Source organism: Amphibalanus amphitrite, unplaced genomic scaffold (assembly GCF_019059575.1).
Source record: "Amphibalanus amphitrite isolate SeventyFive unplaced genomic scaffold, NRLGWU_Aamphi_draft 000273F_arrow, whole genome shotgun sequence".
NCBI classification, from domain to species: Eukaryota; Metazoa; Arthropoda; class Thecostraca; order Balanomorpha; family Balanidae; genus Amphibalanus; species Amphibalanus amphitrite.
Genome location: NW_024881768.1, coordinates 132,539 through 159,868, shown reverse-complemented (window position 1 = coordinate 159,868; position 27,330 = coordinate 132,539). Strand labels below are relative to the sequence as shown.

The 27,330-nt window shown below is 50.0% G+C and overlaps 1 protein-coding gene across 2 annotated transcripts; it reads left to right on the top strand.

Annotated features, from left to right (window-relative positions):
- The first annotated feature begins 11,712 nt into the window (after positions 1 to 11,712).
- LOC122387095 (sodium/potassium-transporting ATPase subunit alpha-like) lies at positions 11,713 to 26,226 on the top strand. Of its 2 annotated transcripts, XM_043376930.1 has the most exons (16): positions 11,784 to 12,056; positions 15,760 to 15,840; positions 17,336 to 17,485; positions 17,694 to 17,897; positions 18,125 to 18,238; positions 18,554 to 18,806; positions 19,083 to 19,304; positions 19,551 to 20,041; positions 20,235 to 20,430; positions 20,736 to 20,984; positions 21,189 to 21,470; positions 21,687 to 21,943; positions 23,604 to 23,698; positions 24,423 to 24,597; positions 24,922 to 25,154; positions 25,848 to 26,226. In XM_043376930.1, exons 1-16 carry the CDS (start codon positions 12,051 to 12,053, stop codon positions 25,966 to 25,968), a joined length of 3,129 nt encoding a protein of 1,042 aa, XP_043232865.1. In that variant the 5' UTR covers positions 11,784 to 12,050; the 3' UTR covers positions 25,969 to 26,226. The 2 variants fall into 2 exon arrangements, with proteins under 2 accessions (XP_043232866.1, XP_043232865.1); XM_043376931.1 differs by lacking the exon at positions 15,760 to 15,840 and having other exon boundaries at positions 11,713 to 12,056.
- Positions 26,227 to 27,330: the final 1,104 nt, after the last annotated feature.

Here is a 27,330-nt window from a genome sequence, read left to right as displayed (position 1 = left end):
CGTATTTATCGTACTTTAATTCAAATCCAGACTGATACCCAGTGCGTTTAGGAATTAGAATTACCAGTATGCATTGTCTTTTCAGCTGATCCACCTCGTGACGAGGATCCATGCCAGCCGAGCCCGTGCGGCCCGAACTCTGAGTGTCGTGTCAAGAACGGCGGAGCGGCCTGCTCCTGCCTGCCGGGATACAAGGGTGCTCCGCCAGCTTGTCGGCCAGAATGTGTCCTGAACACGGACTGTGCCGACCACCTGGCTTGCATCGGACAAAAGTGTCTCGATCCGTGCCAAGGGCAGTGCGGTCAGAACGCCAGGTGTGCTGTGCAAAATCATCGTCCAGTGTGCAGATGCGACACGGGATTCACAGGAGATGCCTTCCGATACTGCTCGCCAATTCCTCAAAGTAAGTTCTCAACAGTGTTCGCTGGTGTAATGTACTTACGCCCTTTAATATTTCTGGATCATGTATGGATCAGTTTGCTTAGAAGCAGATGTATAGTCTAAGAATAAGTAATCTAGAAGCTTTATGTCAAAAGAAAAACATTGATCCTTAGGTCTCTTATAACAATACAGCATTAAGAAATGCCTTTTTCACAGCTACTATCGCTCCGGTTATTCAAGGAGAAGACCCCTGCTACCCTGGAAAGTGTGGCCCGAACACCAAGTGCCGCGTACACAATGGAATTGGAGTTTGTAGCTGTCTACCAGAATACTTTGGCAACCCGTATGAGGGCTGCAAGCCCGAATGTATGGTTCACTCAGACTGTGATCGTTCCAAGGCCTGCGAACGCAACAAGTGCGTCGACCCCTGTCGTGGCGTGTGCGGTTTCCGTGCTGAGTGCCGTGTACAAAATCACGTGGCCATGTGCTTCTGCCCAGAGGGATACAAGGGCGATCCCTTCTCAGCATGCACACCGGTTCCGGTCACTCAGCCACCGCAGGAACCGGCAAAGGCCGATCCTTGCTTCCCATCTCCGTGTGGGTCAAACGCCGAGTGCATCTCCAAGGACCGCGATGATGACGACTCGGCTGTTGCAATCTGCAAGTGTCTTCCGGGCTTCCCCAAGGGCGACCCGTATACTGGCTGTCGGCCAGAATGTGTCACCAACGCCGACTGTGCTCAAACTCGGGCATGCGGATCTCAGCAGAAGTGCATCGACCCCTGTCCCGGCCTGTGTGGGCACAATGCCGCGTGCAGAGTCATCAACCACAACCCGCTCTGCACTTGTAACACCGGTTATACTGGATCGCCGTATCAAGGATGCATCGAAATAAAACGTAAGTTTTATATGTACTACTTAATACTTAACTCCTACATTTAATGTCTTTCTAAAAAAAAGAGCTTGCATACATGATACCACTAAGGCAGAAAAATATGAAATTCAGTCATAAAATGCAAATCAAGATTTAAACGGTCATCATATCCGTTATTCAATAGGTGTCATATTTTTTTTTCAGCGGAGACATCCAAGCAAACCTGCTTCCCAAACCCCTGCGGGCCTAACTCGCAGTGTCGGGAGCTGGACGGACGTCCTACATGCTCGTGTCTGCCGGAGTACCTGGGAGCGCCACCCAACTGCCGGCCAGAGTGTGTGGTCAACACTGACTGTCCGAGTTACCAAGCCTGTGTCGGAGAGAAGTGCGTCGACCCGTGCCCAGGATCATGTGGTCAGAATGCCGATTGCCGGGTTCAAAACCATAGTCCGGTCTGTTCCTGTCTGCCTGGGTTCACCGGCGACGCATACGCTCTCTGCACTCCCATTCCTCGTATGTACTTATTGATTTATGGATTAAAATAAGTCTTGCGTCGAATCATATTCTATTAAAGGCTGAACTATACGTACCACGATATTTATTTAAAAGAGTTATGGCTCGATTGATTGTCAGAAGATTAAAAACATAATTGATAATTTCCTTTCCTTTCCAGAAACTCCGACCCCTACAGCACTGGCAGTGGCCGACCTATGCAATCCGTCACCGTGTGGACCTAACGCAGATTGCAGCGACAAGAATGGCGTCGCGGTATGCATTTGCCGTGACGAATACTTCGGGAACCCTTACGTCGGATGCAAACCAGAGTGTGTCCTGGACACGGATTGCCCACGGGACAAGAACTGTGACAACAACAAGTGCAGAAACCCGTGCCCAGGCCAGTGTGGCACAGGAGCAGAGTGTCAGGTCGTCAACCACATCATTATGTGCAGTTGTCCTGAGGGCCACACCGGAGATCCATTCTCCTACTGCAGACCGGTGCCACAAACGCCACCGCCATTTTGAACCCCAGTAGGTACACAACAAAACCCTGCTTGCCAACGCCTTGCGGCGAGAACGTAAGTGCCGAGAGGCCAACCAAGATTCTTACAGATGGGCCAACAACGCAAGTGTGTGCTCTTGTTTGGCTGGTTACCATGACAACCCCACCATTGGATGTCTCCCGGAGTGGGTGGCTCCAAATTCCAATGCCAAGTGCGCCTTGGTTCATTATCTAGCAATGGTACTCGTCTTCAAACAATAAACTTAACGGACGCGCATGTGTGCTAACATGTACTTACCTATAACTAGAAATATGATGCTGATGCTGAAATATAATAATAAAATTCATAAAATAGTTGTCTCATTTACTTCCCTCATTAATTCGCGCCCGCTGGGCTGTTCAGCCGAACGCGACCTGCTGGAGAGGGGGGGGGGCAACAAAACTACTTAGTTAATATGTAAATGGGTGCCAAATTCGAAATCACCTAAAAAAGTATCCTAGAAACAATATAATACTTCATGCTGTATACTTTTATCACAGTGGGTCTTGTTCTTAGTGTATACTTTTATTGATTAGTCATATTTATTTTAGGTATATTTTTATAGCAGGTATATTTTCACCGTATTTATTTTTATTATATGCTTTTATTGTGTAGGCATGTAGCATGCAAATAGTAGACTCTTATCTATTCTTTCTTTAGATGTAATCGTATGTTTTGACTTCGCCTCTCAATGGGCACTGCCTGTCGGCGATGTTGTGAAATAAACAAATAAACAAATAAAGTAAAACACAAAAAGTGAGCTGAGGTCATCGAAGGCCAATGACCTTGACCTGATCTTCACGTGACCTTGACACCCGCCATAATGCATGATACCAACAACTTACAACATTTCACATGTTTGAACGCTTGAAACCACGAAAAGACTGGAAACGCGCGCCGAAATGTGAGTCGACATACGCTGAATCGTGCCTTCGGCCACACATGGTCTCGAAAAACAGGTCACAGTTCAAAGGTCTCTTGGGTCAGGGTCATGAAATTTTCAGAGTAGGTGTAAAATTGATCAACTCGAAGATACTTAAAGTTTCGTCGCGATCGGCCGCTTTTTGCGCGAGTTATTCACGAAAAGCCATGGAGAGGGGGTCAATTAGACCCCCCCCTACACATGCGAGGGTTAATGACACTCAGGTCGAGGTCACTGGTCAGGTTAAAGTCAGATTAAGCGATGTCAAATTTTGTAGCTGATTTTGACCACAAAAGGGTGCCTATCTGATCCAGTTTTTCTTTTCACGACAAATCGAACGGTGTTACTTTTATTCTTGTATATAGGTCTAGAATCCTCGAAATCGTTTAAAGGGACTATCCCACCTTTAACATGGGGTTTGAGTTGAGATAGCCAAGTTTGCGGCGAGGTTCAGAAACCCCTATCTATCTACACTGTAAACCAAATCTACAAGTTGGCTCCTTGTTACAAGTTTGGTTCCAATTCGCATAGGCGTCACCTTGTCGATTCACCAACCCCAGGCTTGTTGGCCAGCAAACTAACAGTTTGTCTACAAGTTTGGTTCCAATTCGCATAGGCGTCACCTTGTCGATACCTTGTCGATTCACCAACCCCAGGCTTGTTGGCCAACAAACTAACAGTTTGTCTACAAGTTTGGTTCCAATTCGCATAGGCGTCACCTTGTTGAGTACTAGTCTGGGCCTTGTGAACCTACCAACTTCTGGATAGGCATAGCCGTTTCCTTGTCGGTTCAACAACCCCTGGTTTGTTGATGAACTAGCCTTTGACTGGGCATTGCTAGTTTACAAATTGTCAACAAGTAAGTGTACTAACGCTCAGTTCGAACTTGTTCTTCCTTACAATCGCTTTGTTTGCGTTGATAACCTTAAGAACTTACGATTCGCGTTCGTTTTCAATTGCCACGATACTGATTCAGGAAATATTTTCTATACGGACAGGTCATTTTTTGGCTGGAAGTGGTGCACAAAACCATGACTGGCATCAGTTATTGCTCAAAGGCTTGCGCTGACAAGAAACGAAATACTGATGGGTTATATAATCGATGAATGCATACACCACATCCATTCGGAAGTTTCTGGAATCATTAGTATTTATTACGGTCACGTACCTACATCACGTAGTATGTAATTAATACTATTGACTGGAGACAATTCCAAGTGCATATTTTCGAATGGATGTGGTAAATGCATGAGGTAGGTATACCTATCGTGCACCGTCAGCATATAAGTCCTTGAAGCAAGAACTGCTGCGTATGTGGAAGAACATGGTTTTGTGCATCGCATCAAGCCAGAAGTATAACATGCCCGTATGACGAATATTTCCACATTGACCATAACAATCATGGCAGTTGCACGATCACGCAGATAATTCGAATAAATCATGATCGCCAACCAGATTAGCTTTTACAGCCCATATATGTCCATCAGTTAAGTTAAAAATACAAAGAGTTGAATTAAAGGCAAATAAATGTATTTATATATAAAAAACACCGACCGCAAAACATCATCTGCTCACATGTGCATGCAAAGGTCTGGGCCACTTACATTGCGCGCGCAGGGGAAGGGAGGCGTCTCGACCGCGGGTATAGGCACGATTAGTGCGTCCCGCAGGCCAGAGCGGGCCTCACTCACAGCACGAACACCACAGTTCACAGATTTCACTTTTTACTGCACAAATGCTGGAACAGCCCTCGTCGCTGATCCATGCTGCACGGCGGCCGCGCGACAACTGCTGGTTTGAACGGTTTGAAACCGCCGCGCCGGGGCCGGACGGCGACCGCTGATTGGTCCGCCAAGTCTGACGTCACGGGCGCAGCTGACCATGTGTATGCTGACCAGCTGACCAGTACAAGTTAGGCGCCGGTTAAATAACCATGCGGCAACAAGTTTCCAAAACTGGTTAAGAAACAAACGTTGAAACAAATGTAGAGTTGGTCTGGATACTGAGAAGTTGGTGTGCATAGTAACTATTGACTCGTAGTTGTCACCTGACAAGCAATGCACCAGACAACGGCTTGTTTGAAAAGTATCAGTTGGTAAACATACCAAGAGATGATTGGTTATATTACACAAGACTTGTCAATTTGGTTTACAGTGTAGGTTGCACCCCCCGCGGCCTCTTGGTGTTGAAGAAATTCGTTCCCTTCATTTGAAAATGGGCCTTGTGCAAGGCCCTATCTTCAACATGGAGCGACCGTTAGTGTGACGTCACCTCGTATAGTCATTCTGCTGATTTAAATGGGTTTGTTCGTTGAAAAATCGCTTAAAACTTGGTCTGAACTTTGTTGTGGTGCCTACAGAGTAAAAAGAATCAGCTTTATGACAGTAATGTGGCCTGGGGATGGAGGTAATTTTGGGCTGTGACGTCACATATTTGAAAGTTTGTGCTTGGAATATGGGAAGCCTAAGATGTTTAATGAAAAATAAATGCCAGAACCGTGTTCCTGGTCATCCAATCTATAAAGTCGGGCACAATTTAACTGGTTTTAACAACATTTTAGAAGGTGGGATAGTCCCTTTAATTATCTTTTTTTTTGTTAGTGCGTCGTGTGCGATGTAACATTTGGAAGACAAAGTAGAACTTGCATGCGTTTTATTACGTCTTGATTCCTGAAATACTTAAGATGTGAGTGGCATTTGAAATTTTGCAGTACCTACCTTTTTAAAGCGAAAACGCCAAACGGCATGGCACGACGCCACTAAAACGGGATTTTCTCCAAAACCTTTTAAACCGGGCGGGCCTGAGAGGTAATTCCAAGTCCACCACAGCGCGGAGGGGGGGGAGCGTTTTTCGCCCCTTGTCTAACTCCGTAAGTAAGGGAGCTGTGGAAACCAAAGCGGTACGAAACGAAAGGTCTTTGCGAGACGATTCTAAGGCAGCCAAAGTTTTTGACCTCAGGTCCATTTTCAAGGTACAGAGGTGCAAAAACCGGCTCCTCTGCCGTGATCACAAAGCTAGTGTTTTAGAGGACAGGCAAAAAACGTCCCCCCCACTCGTGCCCGCAAAGGTTAACCCTCGCCGGCCGAGGGGGGGGGGGGGCGGGTGCCGCCCCCCCCCATAGGGTTTTTTCGCGATAGCTCCGAACACGCTGGCGATAGAGAGCTGAAACTTGGCATACCTGACCTTTGATCCAAGCCGCATCTTTTGACATCAACCGCATTTTTTGGTCAGGTCAGGTCACTGACCTATGACGTCATAAGTGAACCTCTGCACGGTCTTCAGATGTCGCAACTTCGCAACGCCCTCACTGCCAGAGGAGATGTCACAGGGAAATGAAACTTGCAGGATCTAGTATCCATTATGAGTCCCACAACTTGTATATCTCGGATTTTTCCTAAAGGTCATATGAGGTCAGGTCATTTTCGTGACCTCACCATTATAAGTCAAGGGGGAAAAATGAAAACTGCTATTCTGGCGCCGGGAACGATCTCCAACTATCTCAAGCACACAGAATCGTGATTTGATGCACTCCTTGCAAGGTTAGATGCGTCACTTTTGCAATGTTGACCTTGCGTGACGTCATTTATGACGTCATCAAGGTCATATTAGTTTTTCGTCAATAACTCTTGATCAAATTGAGCTAGCGAGTCGGGAAAGCCACCAATGGACTCAGGAAGACCTGCCGAATCGAATGATATGCGACATGACCCCTTTCGACCAACTTCGTGACCTGGGGGTGCTGACCTGACCTTGACCTGAGGTCAACACCCCAAATTGACCTGACCCGGACAAAAAGTATATCATTCGACGCGCCTGAGCGAGATGAACACGATGCTGCCAAAATCGGCGCTCTGCGGCCGTTTTTTGCGAAGTTATTCACCAAAAACTGAACCGTACCTTGGGGCACTTGACCTGACCTCAGAGGTCACCGGTTGACCTAGGACCTTAAAATCGGGTACCAATCTCTGCGTCTCGTAACGGCGCACACGCTCGTTTTTTCCGCGACGCGCTAGCTCCACCAGGGGCGAAACGGCGAGGGGGGGGTCGTACCCGCCCCCCCCCCCCCTCGGCCGGCGCGTATGTAGAAAACCAATAGGTCCGGCGAGGGTTAACAGATTTCGTTCAAATTGTCAGGGAAATGTCAAATTTGGCTTTCAACTGATAGTGAAGGGTTGGCGTATAGTGAATAGCAGCATAAAACCGGCTAAAATGGTGTAAAACGACAGAAGGGCATCTGGAATCTGAGGATTCCGATGATGTGCTCAACACTGGCAAGTTCAAGGTCACGGTCGTCATGCTTAAAACTGACCTCAAACTTTGCCTTTTTCTTCCCATATCTTTCATACTGAATTCGAAAATGTTTTGAAATGGTTTGAGGCTTCTCATGTCCCTATTTGTGGTTCATCTTACAAGTTATAACGACAAAAGGTTGCTCCGAGGTCAAGGTCACGGAAGAGCATCCTTGCCTGAGGCTATTTCACTTATTCCAGTCAGTCACAACAATTAAGACAATGTTGCCATCCTGATGCTCTAAATGAACGCTTAGAGCAAACTGTTAAATCGACACCTTTTTTTAAACCCCACATCTGTTCTCCGGTGAATTTCCGGGAAGCACGAAATATCTCTTTTTAGAAGTTTAGAAGTGTCCAATCGTCCGATCCTGATCAAATTTGTGTGTTCGTAAGCTTGCTCTGGCATTGCTTGATCTGCCAAGACAGACAAACTTGAGATAAATCGAGTGACTGTACCTTTTTTGAAGGTTTCTAAACAACTTGTCTGAACTTCACGGGAGAACAAATGTGGGGTTTAAAAAAAGGTGTCGAAATGTCAGATTCGTAACCAGCGGCTAGGAATCTATCATATATGACCTTTCATGTGTTCAGGTAAACCAATGGCCATTCGAGGTCACATGAGTGAGGTCAACATAAAACTTGACCTTTTCCGAACAAAATATATGTCATTCCACGCGGCGGACCAATGGCCATTCGAGGTCACATGAGTGAGGTCAACATAAAACTTGACCCACAATACCATGGCTCTAAGACCATTTTTGTTGAAGTTATTTGCGAAAAAAAACTGACACTGCGGCTCGGGGTCGTTGACCTGACCTCTAACCTCAGGTCATCAAAACTATTTTCCATTTTTTTCCTAAGTTTAACGCTACACAACCGTGCCCATAATTTGTCTTTTACCCTTCTAACAAATTAACCTTCCAGGCGGGGGGGGGGGGGGGCATTTCCCCCCCTTTAGTTTTTTCGATATATCTCGAGAACCGCTGCGCCGATCGTCACCAAACTTTCAGTACCCTCCCGGGAGTAGCTAGCGCACATGGTGACCAATTTTTTTTTCCAAAGGCTATGATAGGTTGGCCGCTAATGACGTCAGTGTGACGTCAATTCTGCCATTTTCGACCCAAAAAAGGTTTCGCGGGAAGAGCTGTCAAGCCTACAGCTTTAGAGATACAGAAAAATGTTTCAGACATAAAAGGTGTGGAATCAAAAAGGCTAGAAAACTGCTATTTCGATTTTTCGAATTTTTTGGATTTTAACCCCCAAAAATAAAAAAAATAGATTTTTTGAATATAATAGCCGAAAAATCCAAAAAGTTTTTTTGAATTTCGAAAAAAAAAACAGGAGTAAATGTGATAGTTCCTGCCGCTTTCTATCTACATACCAAATTTGAGATCGATACCTCTTTTTTTGGCCAAGTTATAGCGAAAAAACTGTTCAAAATTGATGACGTTGAATTTTCAAACTCAATTTTTAGCAATTTTAGACCTCGTAGCGCAAAACAAAGACCACCATTAGACTCCCCGTGACGAGCTGCATCGAATAAATACCCATTTTATGCAAAAATATCAACTTTGAAATTTGACCTTTTTTGACCTGACATTGACCTGACCTCCACCAGAAAGTGACCTAAACCGTACCTGATGGTCTTATAACCAACACCATTGAGTTGGAAATGAAAAACTGGCCATAAAACATGCATCGCACAACCTTAGTAAAGTTGGGTTCATGTGGACCTGGTGACCCTTGGTGACCTGACCTGTGACCTGACCTGGTATGACCAGTGACCTCTAATAGCAACATATGTACTAGACAACTGACGCCATATCGCTGATTTTCGACAAAATGCGTTTTACTCGGTGTTACAGCGCTTTCCCTAAAAGCCCCGTGAACGGTGAAACATTTTATTTTGACCTGACCTGTGACGTCATCGGTGACCCCGAGGTCAATGAAATTTGGTTTCCTTTAACAAATTTGACAGGGCTATCGAACGCCGTTTGAATTTTCCGGATCCGTCCAGTAGTTTCGGAGATACGGGGGGGGGCAAAAAATGCCCCCCCCCCACCGCGCGGAAGGTGGCCATGGGAGGCCCACCGCCTGCCGGGTTAAAGGGTCGGCAGACCCCACTGATGGGGTCTGCCGACCTGATGGGGTCGGTAGACCCCATCAGGGCACGGAAGTTATTGGCGAAAGATGGGGGGGGGGGGGGGGCAGATTCTGCCTTCTTAGCGGGGAGTGGGATAACGAGCGGGAGTAAGTAAGTCTTCAGTCTGTGTGTCTCACTGAAAGAGAATGAGTGCACCGCTGCCGTCATGGCACCGGTTGCACTGAGGGACATTCGGCATTGTGAGCAGATGCACCAGGCCCATTCATGAATACCTGCCGGCAGCGCAGCGTTCGGTAGCGATCAGCGTATGCAGCCGGCGTCCTTGGGACTCCGGCTGCCACCGGCACTGTGCACTGTGCATGGTAACACCCGACTCGGCGGATATTTATGAACGATTCGACACCCGGAGTGGACCCCCGATGGTCGGCAAGGGTGTGGCATGCCCATCCTCTTTTATATTAGAACACACACTGGGGCAGTCGATCAACCAGGACTGCAGGCGAGGGCCCTCTCTGCACCCTGTGAGGCCACTGGTTTCGTATTACATAGGTAAAGATACTTATCTTCAACCAAGGCCCTATATACCCCTTCAACACATGAACCCAATCCTCTTCAGTGAATAGGGAGGTACGGTTTTTCATAAGATTGGACCGGTGTCATTGCCCATAATCTTAGGCTGTCATCCACGAGACGGTTTAAAGAAGCAAGTGGTGCAAGAAATCACTCAACACTGTGGACAGTGAAGGGTACCAATAATGGCTCCAGCCTCCAATCCAACGTTCCTTTTTATTCTAACAACGAAGACAGACGCCAGCGACTCTGCGGAATATTTCCTTCACTCGGTTCAGCTACATCGCCTCAGACGCGAGGCCCCTGCAGCCGCTCCCTGCTGGTCCCTGGGGCCCGTCTACAGATGGTGTCTCACATAGCTGCATGGTGACTAGATGGCGTCAACTGTTAGCACTATACGAAGAACACGGCCGAACAGCGACGGTCGGGAGGGGGGGGGGGGCGAACCGGTCTCCGGAATACGCTCAGGACTTGTACGGCGCGGTGCTACGTTTGGTTATACGGATCAGCAGAGATCTGCACGCCCCTCCAGCACGCGCTGACGGCGTGTCGAGGCCACTCGGTTGCTGCACGAGCGAAGCTGCTCAGTGCTGAGTGAGCTGACTGGTCTCTCAGTGACAGGCTCACTTAGGTTTACTTGAATTATATATACTTAGGTTATATTTATGGTTTCTTCCGATCCTCGGCGTTACCTGCGTAGTGTATCATAGCTTGTGTCTTATGATAACGCGTTGACGACAGTGGTTCCGCCACCAATGACTAGGGCGTGGTGGATGCCTGGACCCCCCCCCCCCAAAAAAAAAAATCGTTGCCGTATGACAGTAAAGGGTGTGTGCATTTTTGGGTCACCCCCGCCAATCGGCAATCCCAAAACCGTGGTGGAGCCCTGGCGGACGATGCAATAGAGAGATAAACATGTTAAATTCCCAGTAAAAAAAGACAGTAAGCTCAGTGACACTTTTTTTGCACAGGCCCTGATTTCCGGCGAAACACTGACAGTCCCAGTCCCGGCCTGCTTGTTTCTGAGACCGCAGGACACGCTGCGAAGACGCCAGGCCGGCCCTGGCGGCGCTGCTTGGTGGCCCGAGCCTCCCTGTCCCAGTCTGCGGGCCATGTGTGACCTCCCGGCTCGACCCGCCCGTGTGTGTAGTGAATTCGGCCTTGGTGCTGACAGGGACGCCCGCCAGGTTAGCGTCTCTGGTGACTGGGCAGACTTCTGTCGGCGGCACTGCTGGTCCTGCCCCGGGGCGGCAGCGGCGGTCGGTGAGTGGCCACCTCCCCGGCTCCGTCCCGCCGCCCCAGCCGCCATTGGCAGTCCGCCCACTCCCAGTGACGTAGCAAGGAGCTGAAGCCAAAAATAATGCGTCTCCTCTTTGACTGCACCGCTTGTGTCAGCCGCAAAGGTCAGTCAGTCCCACATTCGTCCCCAGCACCCTCGTTACGTCACAGCTCCCCGAGGAGCGTTCCTGAGCGCGCCTCTGCCGGCCCGCATTACTCGCTGCTCCTCGTGGGGAAGCCGGCCGGTGGAGCGGGGCGGCAGGCGCGAGCCGCACCCCGCCGCCGCTGCCGGCAGGGCCCCTCGGTTGGAATATCACCAGCAGGGACCTGGCAACCGGCCAGCCGCCAATCGATGGGCCGCTCGGCTGTGACGTCACCGCCGCTGGACCAATGGCGGCGGCGCTCTTGCTGGGGCGGCGGGCCGGTTTTCGCAGCGCCGGCCGCCGCCCCTCACTCCCCGACTGCTGCGGCGCGAGAGCGGCCGTCGCAGTGCAGAACCCGGCGCCGCAGGAACCACCGCAGCGCCGCGCAGACAGGAGTGAAACAGACAACCACCAGTCCCGCGCCACCGGCGGGAATCGACCGCAACCATGGACGTGAGTTGGCCGGGCGCGCGAGCCGCGCGGAGCACCGGAGACTGCATGCGGGGTCGCCTGAGCCGGGATTCAGGGCCTGTTCCAGCGCCTCCAGAAACCTCCAGAAAGCTCCAGAAAGCTCTAGAATCCTCCAGAGAGCGTTCCAGCGCCTCCAGAAAGCTCCAGAAAGCTCTCGCCAAAGCTCCAGAAACCTCCAGTAGGCTCCAGAGAGTTGAGAGGTCCAAATTTCTCTGGAGGCTCTGGTCTACAATTATGGTGCACATGTGACAATCACGAATGTAAACAAAGGACATTTGACTGATTATTTTACAACTTGAATGTAAAGAAAATTACATTGCTATAATTTTATTTATCTTTTTAACTAAAATTGAAAACAAATTTTGCGTTTCAAGAGAGAACAATCGTCATTCTTTTGGTATCTATGACGCCAATCTCCAGAAATCTCCAGATTGCGTTCCAGCGCCTCCAGTAAAACCTCTGGTAGAGCCTCCAGTCAAGAATTTCTTCTGGAGGCGCTGGAACAGGCCCTCAGTTTCAGTAGCTCGGGGACAAACAAGGGTGACTCGGGAGTAGGGGGAATACCCTGGAGTAACCTGAGGGTGGGACAGGGAAATTCCCGTAGTTTTGTGTGGGATGAGAGGGGTGCGCTGTGCGCTTGGGTAAATTAGGACTTCACTGGTTCTCGTGACCAGTGAATTCGAACCCCACTGGGACGTTGGGACCTTGGGTCCAACGAGTGTGGCCTGGGCGAACAGGAAAAATCCGGACTGGGACAGGAAAGATTTCCACCAGTGACGAGATAAACCGCTTATGGAGGTTCGTAGCCGTGATCCATACCAATACCTGGAGTAATTGCGACTGCAAATTGCACCTCTTGAATGTGACTGCCAATTGCAGCTTTTCCTGCCGACTATCGCCTCGGCCAGGCTTGTTCAAATGAGATGCAGCGTGAATCACGAATGTGCGCTCGTTAATGCGCCAGTTATGTCGAACTTCGAGTGAACTGGTAGGATTGTGGGATCTCTTCACCTGACAAATCTCCTGTAACTGGAGCGAGTTACGCGTCACGTCCGGCCGTGTCACGCGTCTATTCAGTGGCGGTTGGCGGCCATCCAAACCGTGATTCAGTCACTTCTCTGCGTAGACATTTTTAACCTGCATGACCCTGGAGACTGGAGTGGAAACTGATGCTGACTTGAAGCAGAGGTAGAGTTCGGCTTGAAATTAAATCAATAATGTATGAAGAACTTAAAGGGTTCGCAAGTTATAGCAGAATCGAGCGTCAATACTCGATATGGCCCCCCGCAGAGGCTATTTCCGTATATAAAGCGGCCGGCGTTGGACGGCTCCTGCGCCGAGACCGCAGAGGGGGCGTTTCCAGGCCGGCAGACGGGGAGGGGCGGGGTGGCGCCGCTGTCGGCCGGGGGGGGGGGGGGGTCGGCGCGTCGACACGGTCGATGGGCCCGCGGCGGGCGCTGGTGACGTCACGCGCTCGATACCCTGGCAGGTGGCGGTCGGTCGGCCGGCCGGACTCGGCGCCGGCGCTGACCCCGCCCCCTCCCCCCCTCCCCCGACCGACGGACCCTGCAGTGGGACCGATCGACCCGGTCCCGGACCAGTCAGAGTTCGGTTCGATTCCCGGAGACCGTTACAGCAGCATAAACTGTAAAATCTAGGGCGCGTCTGGTTTCGCAAGCAGGGATGGAGAAGTATAAACAATATGAAGTCTGGAGATCTGGGCTAGCGGGACAGGGGACAGCGTGACCGATTCTGGGAAAAGGAACTGAAGCATGGTTTGCTGGGGATAGTCATAATCGAGTGAATACTAGAAATGCATGATTGACTAACATCTGAAGCCGGTTATATGGCGATGTCGTTTGCTATACGATCGAGAATCTCAATCGTGTCAGCTGAATGTCGTCTTACTGTAAACGACGCATAGACGACCGGTTTATCTTCGTTTCGTCTTCATTTTATAGCGAAAAAATGCGTTTTTAGGCGTAGTAAAGCCAGTTTGTAGAAGTAAGCAGCGTCATGTGCCTCTACCTGACAGGCTTCGTCATACTGAGAGTAATATGCGTCGCCGTCGTCCATATGGGTGCACCTCGGCACAGGTGGTGCTTTGGCACAATGCACACGATAGGTCGCCGCTCGCTCGCGGATCGAACACCAATTTGCTACCACAGGTGTAAGCGAGCCAAGCGCACTACATTATTCGTGTTGTAATTGGAGTCATATGCGGGGCTAGAACACAACACTGTGTGGTAAAGTGTGAAGGTCACCTTCCCGAGGTGATTTAGGCTGAAGACGCTGCTGTCATGGCACAGGCAATGACTTCAGAAGTCTCGCCTGATAAAAGTGACGAACGGTGTAGTTCCTCGTGACGTGAAGCAGAGTTAATTGGTGTGTTATTGGTGTGTTATAAAAAGAAATACTGAAATTGTAAGGGTTGACTTAGTTAGGTACTTATGTCATTCGAGTTTTTTTTTCTTTGACTTGTAATCATGGAAGCCCTAGCAAGAATGTGATGGCGTGTGTCTCTGGTGTGGAGCTGGATTCGCTCATGCTGAGTGAAGGTGAAAAAACGTCACATGAAGTTTTTCAGCATTTATCACAGTGGCATTTAGCTAGCGACTCGGGTCTTTAACTTTTTGGAAGTTCTACCGTTACAGTCCGATGGGGAAGATAGCTTCCTTAGGGACACGCAAAGCCGGTATTTTCTAGCGAACGCTGTCCGTGCCAGGTCACGCGAAGCGCAGGAGCCGATCTAAGTCGTGTGCTGTTTCGGATTTCGTATCATGCAAACGTTCCATACCAAGTGCGAGGAGGCTCGTCGTGAAACGATCACTTAAAAAATATGGCCACTAGTTATTTCGATGATGCTAGTGTATACTTTTATGAAAGCGTTACTCTGCAGGAAAGTGGAAACCAAATAGAGCACAGGTATCGTGAGGTCTGTGCAAAATAGATCGTTATACCAAGAAAGGGCAAACATGTGAGGTTGAAAGACTAGTCATGTAGAACTCACTAGTTTTGGAGTTTTACAGCAGATGCATAGAGCACGTTCGGGTTTGATTACCGCCCTAACCCCGCCCTTGAATTCTAACCCGGCCCCTATCGAACCCTGATAAGGGCCAGCACGGTAGGTGGGTTATTTACCGCTCCCTGCCCGCCCGCTGTGCCCACTAGCGTTTGATGCCTGTGTTCGACTAGCGTTTGGTGCCTGTTTGGTTTCAACTTACGCAGCTGGAGCTGGAGGACACGGCGTCGTGACCTGAGGTCACGACCCGTGTGGTCATATGACCTCGGTCAGCGCCGTGTGCTGTCAGCTGTCAGCACGTGCCCCGCTCAGAGGGGTGACGAGGCGTCGGTGGACCGCCGATCGCGCGAGCTCGGAACGCATAGTCGTGCTTTGGAAACGGGTCGCACACGGTTCATTCAGCTAAGTCTTGGTGCCCCAACGATGCATTTTAACATTTTATGCCAATTTGAGTGCATCATGGTGCCACCGAGACATCAGCTTGAACCCGTGCGCGCCGTTTCGTGGCACGTCTCTCGGTCCTGGCCTGCCGTTCGGCTGTGCCGCCGGCGCCGCTCGGTCCCGTGCCCGTAGTGCTTTGTGACGCGCCTGCCTGCAGTGCATGGTGACCGGCTGCGAGGGCCCGGCGCGCATGTGACCCGGTGCCCGACCGTTTGTTTTCAGTACGGCCGACCCGACTCGTACCGTGCCGCCACCACGCCCGCTGTGGCCGACGATAATATCACTGCTCACGGACAGCTCAAGGTAGGACGGACATCCCAACAGTCGCACTCTCCGGCCTCTCTCTTTCGCCTTCTCTTGGTTGACGGTCTATACTCTCCCTCTCTCTCTCTCTCCCTCTTGTCTCTCGACCTGTGCGGGCCTTTACATCTTTCGGCTCCATCTCTCGAAGTTCGTCTGTTTCTCGTCCTTGGACTTTTCACGATCTCTTTCGGCTGCTAGGCCGAAGTTTTTGGTGTGCCGTCATCCACGGCGCAGCTTCACTTTTGTTCTCGGCGGGCTATCAGGTGATGGTGCTTCCAAGTTGCACGCTGCAGATTCAGGTGAAGTTTTCCACTGCTTAGGTCTTCAACACGTTCTTGGTTTCCGACTTCCCATGCGTCCTCTAAACATGCCTTTCCCACTTCTGAACAGCTCATTGGACAGTGCAATGAACGACCTGAAAGGCTTCGTACATTATTCTACTTATTTTTTAATCAAAATGTATTGATGTACTAAAGTTATGCCCTTTGATTAACATTTTATAAACCGCTGATTATGGAACGCTCTTACGTAGTCAATGGACTCCTAAAAATGTGAATGAAAAATAAACTGCTGATCCAGGAGTGGGGTCACCTAAACCAGTCTACGTACGCCCATCGTTTTCCACCGTTTATTTGCTTACTATAAACATACAGCGTTACTCCTGGCCTGTTCATGTTCAACTCAAATACATATATAGTTGCAGTTCTACCTAGTATTGGCTTACTGATGAAGCACACCCATATTTTACATCTCTTGCTATTTTCTTGCCGCCTTGCCATTGGTTCTTTTCTAAATCCGCCCACTCATGATTTTGTCCTGTTTGCTCTACGTGTTTATTTTCCTGTCCCTGTCCTCTCGTCCGACCATGTCGTGCGTCCATCTCCCAGCGCCCCGCGAGTGCTTTCACTAGCCACCGACCTCGAGGCGCAGGCACCGCCGTTACCAAATCTCGCTTTCGCCCCCAGCCAGCGTACCTCTCACGCACACTGCTGGACATGGCACCATCCATGGCCTTTGGGGGCGCCGCCTGGTGACCTAGTTTCGGCGTCCCGTCGTCCCCGATCCCGACCCGCCGCCATCCCGGGCTCCCCGTGGCCCCGTCCCGTGTCCTTGGCTCCCTCGGTGAGCTCAATGTTGGCCCCCGGCATCGGCCGCCCGGCCGGGCTGGTCACAGCCGAGAGCACGGTAGGTGGCTACAGGTAAGGCTGCCCATCACGGCATACTACTCTCTTTCGTCATCGCCCTAGCATGTTCATCGTGAATAACTTTGTTATGCTTATGTGCTGCATTGTTTTGCAAAAGTTGTAGCTTTTCGTACCATTTTAAAAAGCGAATAGAACAATCAGACCTACCGATGATTTTCCCTGAAAATATCTACCTGCCCATCAAATATAACTTCAATTCCTTCTCAGTTACAAAAAAAGAAGATCAGCTGCGAATCCTCACTTTTGAAGCTACAGTATCAGGCTTGACAGCCACCCGTTGTTGGTTTCAGTCCAAACGCCAGAAGCAGGATGCCCGCAAGAACAAGAAGCACAAGAAGGGAGGAACCACCGTGGACGACCTGAAACAGGAGCTGGTCCTCGATGAGCATCAGATCACCATCGAGGAGCTGCAGCAGCGCCTGGGAACCAGCATCACCGCGGTGGGTATCCCAATAGCTCGAGCGGTGCTCTGTAAAAAGGCTACCTACCATTCACAAATAGTTAAGATGTAATTAAGCCCTTAAGTTGCTTTGTAACGTGGATATGCCCGAAGTTGTGCAGTAATATAATTTCCACGGCTCTGCGCGGTCACGAGATCGAGGATACTTATTCGCCTCATGACGTGGTCAACGACGCTGCGATCCGCAGGGTCTGACCGAGGCTCGTGCCAAGGAGAATCTGGACCGGTACGGTCCGAACGCGCTGACGCCGCCCAAGAAGATCCCAGAGTGGGTCAAGTTCTGCAAGAACCTGTTCTACGGCTTCTCCCTGCTGCTGTGGATCGGTGCCATCCTCTGCTTCGTCGCCTACTCGATTCAGGCGGGAACCTTCGAGGAACCTCCAGATGATAACGTGAGTAACGGGCCTGGAGCTTTGGAGAGGACAATGGGCTTCTTCGCATTGTGGTAAAGTTAGTGCGCTTATTGAGAGGATAAGTTCCTCATGAAAACTGGTCTTCTGATATCCATGTCTGTTTAACCAGATGCTGAAACGTAAAACTTTACTACTAAAGTTAGTCGAGGTGTATCAATGTACGACATTTCGGACTCACGTTTGACCGTTTGGCGTTTCTTCCACAGTTGTACCTGGGTATTGTGTTGTCCGCTGTCGTCATCATCACTGGCTGCTTCTCCTACTACCAAGAATCCAAGAGCTCCCGGATCATGGAGTCGTTCAAGAACATGGTGCCGCAGGTATGTATGTAACGAAAATTGAGTAGGTGACATGAGATCATTAGCTTGTGTAAGTGCCACCTACCTTCATGTGCTACTATCGGCTGGTGTGAACAGATGTTGTATACAGGAACGTGCTCGGGACGAGGCCGTGATCGTTGGCGGATACCCATTTGTACCGCCTCTTTATGCGTTATTTGATATTTATTTATGAATACAGTTTTTTCGTGCACACGGGTATTTTCACACCGAAGTTCCTGGAGATACGCTTCCTTGCCGTCCACTGGCTCCGTGTCCAAAGGTCTGATGTTGGACATGCTTTGATTCTCCCCACAGTACGCTCTGGTCATCCGCGACGGAAGCAAGGCGACCGTGCGCGCTGAGGAGCTCACCCTGGGAGACCTGGTGGAGATCAAGTTCGGAGACCGAATTCCGGCTGACGTGCGAATCATCGAGGCCCGCAACATGAAGGTGGACAACTCCTCTCTGACTGGAGAGTCCGAGCCCCAGAGCCGCAGCCCCGAGTACACTGCCGAGAACCCGCTGGAGACCAAGAACCTGGCCTTCTTCTCCACCAACGCCGTCGAAGGTGAGATGAGATCTGAGATGGCAATGGAAATGTTCTACGCTCTTTGTGGATTGCTCTGTGATGAGTGAGAACAAATGCGTTAGGCGCAAGTCATTGCAGAGCCTGTCGTGGTCACTGTTATACTCTAAATTATTTCTTTTATTATATTATACAGTAGATAAGCCGTTCGTAGATCTTGTGCCTCACAATTCGATTTTTTACATTACACTTAAAATCTCTGAAGCCATCTTCAGGACTCTTGGTTCAAAGTAGCTGACGCTAATCCCTTACCTCCAGGAACCTGCAAGGGAGTCGTCATCAACATCGGTGACAACACTGTGATGGGTCGTATTGCCGGCCTCACGTCCAGCATTGACTCCGGCTCGACCCCCATCGCCCGTGAGATCGAGCACTTCATCCACATCATCACTGGTGTGGCCGTCTTCCTCGGAGTGACTTTCTTCGTCATTGCTCTCATCCTGGGCTACAACTGGCTGGACGCTGTCATCTTCCTCATCGGTGCGTTGTTGTGGATGTTGGAGAGATACTCATGCTTATGCTAAGATATCTGCTCTGGCGTTTATTGGCTCGTTTGTGTCTTGTCGCAGAGGTGTGAATATTGATAGATGATGTTAATGTAATTATAAAAGTCTGGCTCACTATGGTTATGCAAGCAAAGATGCTGCTGTGTAGCGAAGAAACCGAAACAAACACGAATACCGTCTTTACTAATATTTGTTCTACATGACCGCTTACTCTTCCCAGGTATCATTGTGGCTAACGTGCCCGAGGGTCTGCTGGCCACTGTCACTGTGTGCCTCACCCTGACTGCCAAGCGGATGGCCTCCAAGAACTGCCTGGTCAAGAACCTCGAGGCCGTCGAGACCCTGGGCTCTACCTCGACCATTTGCTCGGACAAGACCGGCACCCTGACCCAGAACCGGATGACGGTCGCCCACATGTGGTACGACAACCAGATCATGGAGGCTGACACCACCGAGGACCAGTCGGGCGCCTCGTACGACCGCACCACTGAGGGCTGGAAGGCGCTGTCGCGCGTGGCTGCTCTCTGCAACCGTGCCGAGTTCAAGGTGGGCCAGGAGAGCATGCCCGTCCTGAAGCGTGATGTCAACGGTGACGCCTCTGAGGCTGCCCTGCTCAAGTGCTGCGAGCTGGCCATGGGCAATGTCATGGGCTACCGTGACAAGTACAAGAAGGTCTGCGAGATTCCGTTCAACTCTACCAACAAGTTCCAGGTAGGTGGTTTATAGTTCTGTTCAAGTGATGCACATACTTCGGTTAACAGGTTTTGATTAAATTCATTGAATTATGTTTTCTTTTTGGTCTTATCAAAATATTTGGGTAATCATTAAAAATATTTAAAACGATGTTAACTGTATTTCACATTACGTTCCCGATACTGACGATCCCTCCCTCACTGCTGTGCAGGTCTCCATCCACGACATCCGCCACGAGAACCCCAAGAACCCCAACCTGCTGGTGATGAAGGGAGCTCCGGAGCGCATCCTGGATCGCTGCTCCACCATCCTGATCAACGGCCAGGACAAGCCCCTGGACCAGGAGATGAAGGACGCCTTCAACAACGCCTACCTGGAGCTCGGAGGACTCGGAGAGCGTGTGCTTGGTCAGTGTCGATGCTATTCATTTTCCTTGCGTATTCATATTTACTCGTTCGGCTTGATGGAAAGAAGTCAGCATTTGCACCTATCTGCATTGGGAATGGGCGTAAATGCTGGACAGCTTGCAGTACCCACGAGCCATTGCTTTCATCCATTCACTTGGCAACTATTTAGAACATAATAATTGAACGTCCCTGACGTAGTATTTAAAGTGCTCCGTATCTTACCCACCTCAAACTTTCTAGTACTTTAGGGTCGTCGTCATTTATAGTGAAAATTCCCAGGTCTGATGTTTTTGTGTCTGTTTCAGGTTTCTGCGACTTCTCTCTGTCGGGCGACAAGTACCCGAGCGACTACCCCTTCGACAGCGACGAAGTCAACTTCCCGCTGCAGGACCTGCGCTTCGTCGGCCTCATGTCGATGATTGACCCGCCTCGTGCCGCCGTCCCGGACGCCGTCTCCAAGTGCCGCTCGGCCGGTATCAAGGTCATCATGGTCACTGGCGATCACCCCATCACCGCCAAGGCTATTGCCAAGAGCGTCGGCATCATCTCCGAGGGTGAGCCGTCTACTTTTCCGAGCTTTCAAACCACATGAGCCCACGAAGCTAGTTTTGATATCGGACGCACACCTTTCTGAAATAAAGAAGTAAAAATGTCAATTTAACCTTGTGCATGGACAGTTTATATTAGAAGGTATCGTCAAAGCTCGTCGGAAGTTCTTTCCTACTACTATCAAATAACATCATCTTGTGCTCCGGCAGGTAACGAGACCGTGGAGGACATCGCCCAGCGCCTGAACATCCCTGCGTCCGAGGTGAACCCGCGCGAGGCCAAGGCGGCCGTGGTGCACGGCTCCGAGCTGCGCGACATCAGCTCCGACGACCTGGACGACATCCTCACCCACCACACTGAGATCGTGTTCGCGCGTACCTCGCCCCAGCAGAAGCTCATCATTGTCGAAGGTTGCCAGCGCCAGGGAGCCATCGTCGCTGTGACCGGAGATGGTGTCAACGATTCGCCTGCCCTGAAGAAGGCCGATATTGGTCAGTTGATGCGGCATTTGGAAGTGTCTTTGATGATGCTTTTGAGGAGAAACCGCTGCGGTCACCGTCGCTGCTTCGGCTGACAATTTGGTAGTAATCAAGTAATTCGTTTACCGTCTTGGTCGTGCCTCAGTGCCTAGTAAACGCAAACTGACTTGTGGCCATCATCTCATAACTTGTGTCTATCATCACTGACGTTATGCGTATCTTTGGCAGGTGTTGCTATGGGTATCGCCGGATCGGACGTGTCCAAACAGGCTGCTGACATGATCCTGCTCGACGACAACTTCGCCTCCATCGTCACTGGTGTCGAGGAGGGCCGTCTGATCTTCGACAACCTGAAGAAGTCGATCGCCTACACCCTGACCTCCAACATCCCCGAGATCTCGCCGTTCCTGCTGTTCATCTTGCTGGACATCCCGCTGCCCCTCGGCACCGTCACCATTCTCTGCATCGATCTGGGAACTGACATGGTAAGTTGCGCCGAGGAATTCGCAGTTTCCCACCTTTTTTCCTCTCCCTCGGCTCTGACTGGATCTATGACTGCTTAATCATATCGTTAGCCGTGTTTTGTGACCGTTGTGAAATTCATGATCTACTCTGATGACTTATGCGCGTGTGATAGGTAGCTGTGACGGTGGTTTTCAGTGTGTGCTTGACACAGGAATGACTGTGACGGCTATGCATGCGTGTTCAATCCCAAACTCACCCCATTTAAACATCTTTCTGTAGCCTCTCAAGCATTTCTTTTAATGCGCTTTCATTTACATATTTTGCCAGTTAACCATCCAAAACGATACCGGACTCTTTATCTTGAGTTTTTTTTTTACATTTTTCATTCTTCCATCAAAACATCAGTATTTCTCTCTCGATGTCAAGTGATGATTTATAAAGCTCCTTACTTTCTCCTTGCTCGAGGTGTCCGTGGATGTCTGTAGTTGTTGCTGCATCGAGAACGTTGCCGCAGTGTGGTGATCACCGCTAGTACTTGGTCCGCCACGCATTGAGTGTCCGCCGATGACTAACCGCCTCTGACCGGCTGCATCCGGCTCTAACCGGCCACGAATGCCAAGTCGCGTGTGTGCCAGCTAGGACTGACAGCGCCTGCCAGCATCGGCTGCGCTAGTCCGGTACATGTCGAAGCTGCTCTGTGTCTCAGTGTTCGCCCCGTCAACCTCTAACTGTCTGTACCGCCAGTAACACCGCTCCCCGGTCGCTCCCAGGTCCCGGCTATCTCGCTGGCCTATGAGAAGGCCGAATCCGATATTATGAAGCGCCGTCCCCGGGACCCCTTGCACGATAAACTTGTTAACGAAAGGTAACGCCCCACGCGGCGCGCTATGCGCTATGTGCTCTGTTAGCATGCTTGCCGCTATTTCGGCCCACCCTTTTTTAGGTCGGGACGCAGTTTTTGACGTCCCGGCTTCCACAGTTTTCTTCACATGTTGGCATGCCTTTCGCTTTGACGTCCGTCTACTATGGAAAGGTAAACGACACAATGTGGTGCCAATTATAGGTCGTCTGAAGGCCGGGAAGTCTTTTGAAGTAAGTTGTTTTAAAGGTAAGGAGCTCTTTTGAATCGGGATGTGTGGTTCATATTTGAAGTTATAGATTAGTTGTTTATCTTAAAGGGAAGACAAATTAAGGATCACATTTGGACCGTAATTTATAAATTGTCAGAAAAATCTGCCTAGAGGAAGTGAGGAAGGGGCAGTAGAACAGCATTCTTGCCCAGGCTAAGAGGAACGTAATAGTCTACCGTCCTTTTCGGTATCAGTAAAAAGAGAGAAACAGTGGGGTATGCGACCTTTAGCAACATCACTGCTATCTGAGGCGGTACTTGCCGCTGGCAACGAGTCGACAAAGCTTGGTGAGTATGTAGCCCAGTCTCACCCGGACTTCCCGCGCCCTAGGCCCCGTCAGCAGTCGCCACACCCACCCTGGTCGCCCAGCGCCTCTAGGAGACCTAGCTCTAGCCGCCAGGAGTGCTCCAGACACCCGCAGGTAGCCTGACCCTCACGTTTGTAGCACACTTTGGCAACGCGCGCCCGCGCGTGAGCCCCTTTTCGGCATGTGGTTGGCGCTCGCCGCCGGGCACCAGTTTTGAGTAGGCCGCTGTTTGTCTGCCTCTAGGTGCCCGCTATCTCGCTGGCTTACGAGAAGGCCGAGTCGGACATCATGAAGCGCCAGCCTCGTAATCCCCTCACCGACAAACTCGTCAACGAGAGGTAACTACGGAAGCCCGTGCTGCATTTTACCGGCAACAGGCCGGAGCTGACTAACCGACTAACGCTAGAGCGATTCATTGCTGACAGGTTGTCTTATTGACGGCTATAAGCCAATGCAGATTGTGTTCTTGAATCATATGGTCCTAACCGCTAACTGACTAACTTACCTTTACGATTTAGCGTGCTGAAAATCGATAGTCGCGTTCCAGGAAAGGCAAGTTTTTTTTTGTTTGGTGTGTTCTGCCCTACTAACCCTAAGCAATTATCGCCACTGTATTATAACACTCAACAGCGAAAATAGTTTGATAGATATCTAGGATACCATTGCGTCCTGTGCATGCACCCAAACGTTGACTGCATGCTATTTATCACCACTGAAGCTTCTGTATAAGTTTCATCTTCATCACAATATTTCACTTCTATTTTTTTCTGCTTTACGTTACGGTTCAGGCCCGAGTGATGCGATTCCAGAACATCAGAGATATCATACACACATTTTGGTATAACATGACAATATCATCGTCTTCTTCGTCTTCCCGGCTCTATCATCTACGATTGGACTCCTGACTTCTTGTTTTAAATTTCTCTTCAAATTTCTTTTCTCTTTTTTTATAAGCTGCAACTTACTGGCTAATCTCATCACGATTTTTTTTAAATTAAAGTCACTTCTCGCTTTGTGTGTGTGTGTGTGTGCTGTCTGCTGACGCCCTGGACCGTTTGGCAGGCTCATCTCAATCGCCTACGGTCAGATCGGTATGATCCAGGCGGCCGCCGGGTTCTTCAGCTACACGGTCATCATGGCTGAGAACGGCTTCCTGCCCTGGAACCTGTCCGGCCTCAGGAAGTCCTGGGACTCCAAGGCCGTCAACGATCTCAAGGATTCGTACGGCCAGGAATGGGTGAGTTACAGTGCGGGGAAATGAAGCGGGCTCATTGCTTCTTTGCACCAGCCTTCATTTTTTTTTTTTTTAGTGTAGTCATGATTTGATAAGTATTTTGATTGGAAAGTATTGGCTGGTCTTCAAGTCGTGAACTATACCTTATCGCTCTTTTCTCGAGCCTATCCTGCACTGTATATACTGTGCGTCATGCTGATGTAGGTGTGCAATTTACTGGCAAGTGGCAAGCCTTCAAGCTAGCCCATGTTGACTTGTCAATGTTGAAGTCGTCTTGGCCACTATAACCCATTCTGACCTTGCCTTGGCCTCCGCTCTGCCCGACAGACGTACGCCGATCGTAAGGTGCTGGAGTACACCTGCCACACCTCGTTCTTCGTGGCGATTGTGATCGTGCAGTGGGCCGATTTGATCATCTGTAAGACGCGCCGCAACTCGATCGTCCAGCAGGGCATGACCAACTGGGCGCTCAACTTTGGTCTCGTATTCGAGACGTGCCTGGCGGCGTTCCTATCGTACACGCCGGGCATGGACAAGGGTCTCCGGATGTACCCGCTCAGGTCAGTACTGGGGAACTGTCACGGCCGATGGGGTAAAGGGTGTAAGGTGGGATAGAATCACCAAAATCACACGAGATAGAGAGAGGTCGCACTTTGCGTCAACGGCCTTGGTCACTGGTCCTGGATGTTATCAAGTCAAGTTGGCACGCTAAAAAGCCAGGAATGTTCTCAATGTTGAATAATCGTTTTACCATTGCCACATTGCTTATAGCTCATTCGAATTCGGAAAATCTAATTACCACCGAATGTAGTTGGATGTGCTGATACAACGTTCATGTCTTGATGCGACTTTTTATGGAATAAGTTTCAGTCCTCATCCTGCTCCTCGTCACTGGAAGACGCCTCACACGTATCGCGGGACCCCATCCTGCTTCCCGGTTCTGCTGCTACCGCACACTTGCGGATAGCCAAGTCCTGGTGTGCCCACGTGGACAGAAGGTTGGTTAACCACCGCGATCCCCTTTTTAGATGCATAATTGTATTCATAATTGTATCTTCGTCTTAAAGAAGTGTTGCTATTATTCTTTTTTACATCACATATCAATCCTGCCTTCCTTTGCTGCCGGTTCAAAAAAGTGCGTGAAACAAGGTTTTAGCTCCGTTGACATCACGCTCCGGGTTATTCCTACTCCTCGAATCCATCTCCCTCATTCCTATCATTTCCATTTGTAACGTCTCCGTCATCTTCCACAGGTTCGTCTGGTGGCTGCCGCCTATTCCGTTCTCCATCCTCATCTTCATCTACGACGAGTGTCGGCGATTCGTGCTACGTCGGAACCCGGGCGGCTGGGTCGAGAACGAAACCTACTACTAAGCGGCGCGTGTCGCGCGCTGCTCGTAGTGTGTCCCTGGCTGTCCCAGCGGCCGGGACCCTAGCTCGTTCGTTCCATAGTGATGTTGGCCATTGTCGCTGGCCGGTCGGGCCGCGGGGAGGGAGGCCCGCCAGCGCTCGGCGCCGGTGCCTCGGTGCAATAGCGGCGCTGTGCGGCGTCGGGGGGCAGCTCGGCGGCAGCTGAACCCCGTTTTACTCCTGATGTGTTTTATGTTGTCACCAAATACATGCGAGTTTTGCTCCCACGTGTGGCGTGAGGCGGCGGAGCGGTAATCCGAGGCAATAACACCGCAAAAGACAAAGACTGAGGACAGTTTCTAGAAAGTAGCTCAGCAATCCGTCTAAGCTGACAGCTACCAAGTTACACTAGATTGCCTACAAGCCGTAAAAAGCAAGATTTATCGACAACAGTTCAATATAGAAGATGTTAATTACTGTTCTCATGGGAAGAAAAAACCCGAAATTCATTCGACATCCCTTGGAGGTCGATGGGAACCTCGTTTTAGACCACGAGAGGTGCTGAGCGAGGACTGATAGGCAAGGAGGCATGAGTCGCTTTTGCCAAGGTCCATCGGCGTTGCATTATAAACGTACAACTGCGTCTATCGTATAGTGGGAATATCAATTATCTTCCATTCGGAGGCGGCAAGCAGCGTACTTTAAATGTTCAAATATGAATTGTATTGCACATAAAAAACTAATTGCACATAAAATATTGCACATAATTGCACATAAAAAACTACCTTGACTAGATGGGAGAAAATGCTTCATCCGATGAGTCTAATTAAACTTCGGTGATTGGACCCAAAACACTAAACAGCAATGTTCAATAGAGCTTTCTAAGTATTTCTAGAAAAGATGATTTTAGATATCGACTGTGCCCAACTGGAAACATGAGTGCACTTTCGATACGCGTGCCCTGTATCCGTCCCATTTATGTAGCAGCGCAGCCCCATCTCTGTGCCGGCGGAAGTAGGGCCCGGTTCAGATGCAGCATGCAGCTCCTTTGCTGCCAAGTGACATTTAAATTGGAGAGGGCGGCTCGACAGTTGGGTTCACCCTTACACTAGGTACACACCTCGCAACGCTCCCAAAAAGAAAAATGACACGTTGAGTACGTGATACTTAGGGATAGTGACACTTGTCCACAGGATTTCCTAGTTACATGAACCTGGCCCTGCATCCCCTGGGCAAAACTAACATATGCTTGTTTCGTGACATGATTGCGCAACAAGGCACAGGGATGGAGGCACTGACAGACCCCTCACTCTCGCCGGCTTACCGTGAAAATGGCGCAGCTCCGAAGCTGCAGCACGGTTTGTCCTTTTGGATATTGGGTTGGTG

Coding starts and splice junctions, on each gene's coding strand:
- LOC122387095 (XM_043376930.1), top strand. Junction 20,985..21,188: donor CGTCGGCATCATCTCCGAGG/GTGAGCCGTCTA, acceptor GTGCTCCGGCAG/GTAACGAGACCGTGGAGGAC. Junction 24,598..24,921: donor ATTCGTACGGCCAGGAATGG/GTGAGTTACAGT, acceptor TCTGCCCGACAG/ACGTACGCCGATCGTAAGGT.